Below are 1,625 nucleotides of genomic sequence, written 5' to 3'. Positions count from 1 at the left end.
TAAATAATCTGCTTTTTTTCATCAAAATAAATTTACCAGCAGATCTATTAATTTAAAAGAACAAAAAGGAAAATTCACGCATAAACTTCAATTCCAGTGTTTCCAAAGCCATCAGCTCATGTGGCTCGGTTGCACTGCGGCGAATTTCAGCAAGAAGAGCAGGTAATTCTTCCTTTAGCTACAAGAAAACAGATTAAAAATAACGCAATTAAACTGGAAGAGTGGGACAATTTTATTCCAAGAAGGAATATGCTCTTCTACGCATCTTTTGCTTTTGTGGTGAATTGCACCATTTTATTGCGACAGTTTGCACCCAAGCTGGTACAAATTGTCCAAAAATGATGTATTACAAATTACTCCTACGCAACTGGTGTGTTCAAAAACGTTGCCTTTCATTGGACAAAGTTGTCTCATTCTAATTTAAAATTGAAAGTTGTTTGTATTTTGTGAACTCAGTTGTAAGTTGACAACCCCAGAACCACCAAACGCGATTCAATGCTTGTAGAAATGCACAGAAAAGGTAGCACATTGGTGTTACATAAACAAAATTTGAAGTGTGTAAATTATGTGACTTGAACACTTCCATTGGGGAATTTTGACGAGGAGTCCACAATTTCAGATAAGCACGGTTCACGGAAAAATGATAATTTTTCAACATTATTCAGTGGATTCAATAGTATTCACAAAAACTCATTAATATTCTCCACAATCAATGATGAAGCTAGGGGTCGTTGGGAATATCCAGTAAAATTTCACGAGCATAATTCCAAATTTATAACTTTAACTTTCCATGAACAAGTGTTTTGAGTTGTCTTACCTTTTCAATATCAGAATTTACGGTCCTTTGATTGCCGTCGAGTCCATGTCTATGACTACCAATTTCCATCAATTTCAAGAAGAGGTACATTTTGACAACACATGTGAAGCTATGGATAGGTGGGTAGAGAGAAACTACAACGTCCAGAAGTTTTTTGCAGTGCTCAACCAGGTACCCTGCCTCCTCTGTGAAGAAACGAAGTAAAACAAATGTAAATAGCATCTGCTAAACAAACTGGGAGAAAAAGAGCAATACGATATTCCGCTGAAAGAAAATCGAAATCAGAATAAAGAAGAAAGCATGAAGTCCTGCCCGATCTGTTGCTCCCGAACGCTGACTGGTCGCAACGATGACGTCGGTGTAAAGGTCTGCCAGTTAGTGCGCAGAAGGAAGTACATCGAGCAGTCATGCTTCTCTTCCTTCTGGTTCCGGTTTGCTTACAGCGGAGTTCCCTACATGAATTTACCGAGGGTTGCTGGTTCCCTGACTGGACACCTGCCCAGTCCTAGCAACTCGGCCCTGGCCTTGACCACCAGGTGGTGAGTCAGGTGCAGAGGTCCTTTCGGCCACAGAGCAGCGTCGATGAACCGCTGCCAGAGGCGCTGAGTATCTTTCCCGGTACGATCAGGGTGCAGCATCATCGACGCCTGCAGCGATGCGAATGACTTCTCCAGCTCGAGTACAGCTGGATCAACACACGGACCACTCGACTTGCATACCCTGCATCGCCAACCAAAGGCGCCGACTAGGGTCACTAGGCACTGCTGCAGATCCTTGCCTGTTAAAATCCACAGACACATTCGCACCG

At 42.4% G+C, this 1,625-nt stretch overlaps 1 protein-coding gene across 2 annotated transcripts in view; it reads right to left on the bottom strand.

The window, feature by feature from the left end:
- Positions 1-1,625, bottom strand: part of LOC113217825 (uncharacterized) — a 36,932-nt gene that overhangs the window by 17,163 nt on the left and 18,144 nt on the right. The window contains exons 4-6 of one of the 2 annotated variants that reach the window (XM_052270200.1): positions 1,284-1,595; positions 818-1,002; positions 7-178 (exon numbers count right to left, since the gene is read on the bottom strand). In XM_052270200.1, the coding sequence (XP_052126160.1) occupies positions 53-178; positions 818-1,002; positions 1,284-1,595 (623 nt within the window). In that variant the 3' untranslated portion in view covers positions 7-52. Of the gene's footprint in view, positions 1-6; positions 179-817; positions 1,003-1,283; positions 1,596-1,625 lie in introns of those variants that run through there. The other variant, XM_052270199.1, reaches the window with a different exon arrangement.

This window comes from Frankliniella occidentalis, unplaced genomic scaffold (genome assembly GCF_000697945.3).
Source record: "Frankliniella occidentalis isolate FOCC.00 unplaced genomic scaffold, Focc_3.1 Scaffold113, whole genome shotgun sequence".
Classification (NCBI taxonomy): Eukaryota; Metazoa; Arthropoda; class Insecta; order Thysanoptera; family Thripidae; genus Frankliniella; species Frankliniella occidentalis.
Note: the sequence above shows the minus strand (reverse complement) of the source record. Positions and strands in the feature narration are given on the sequence as shown.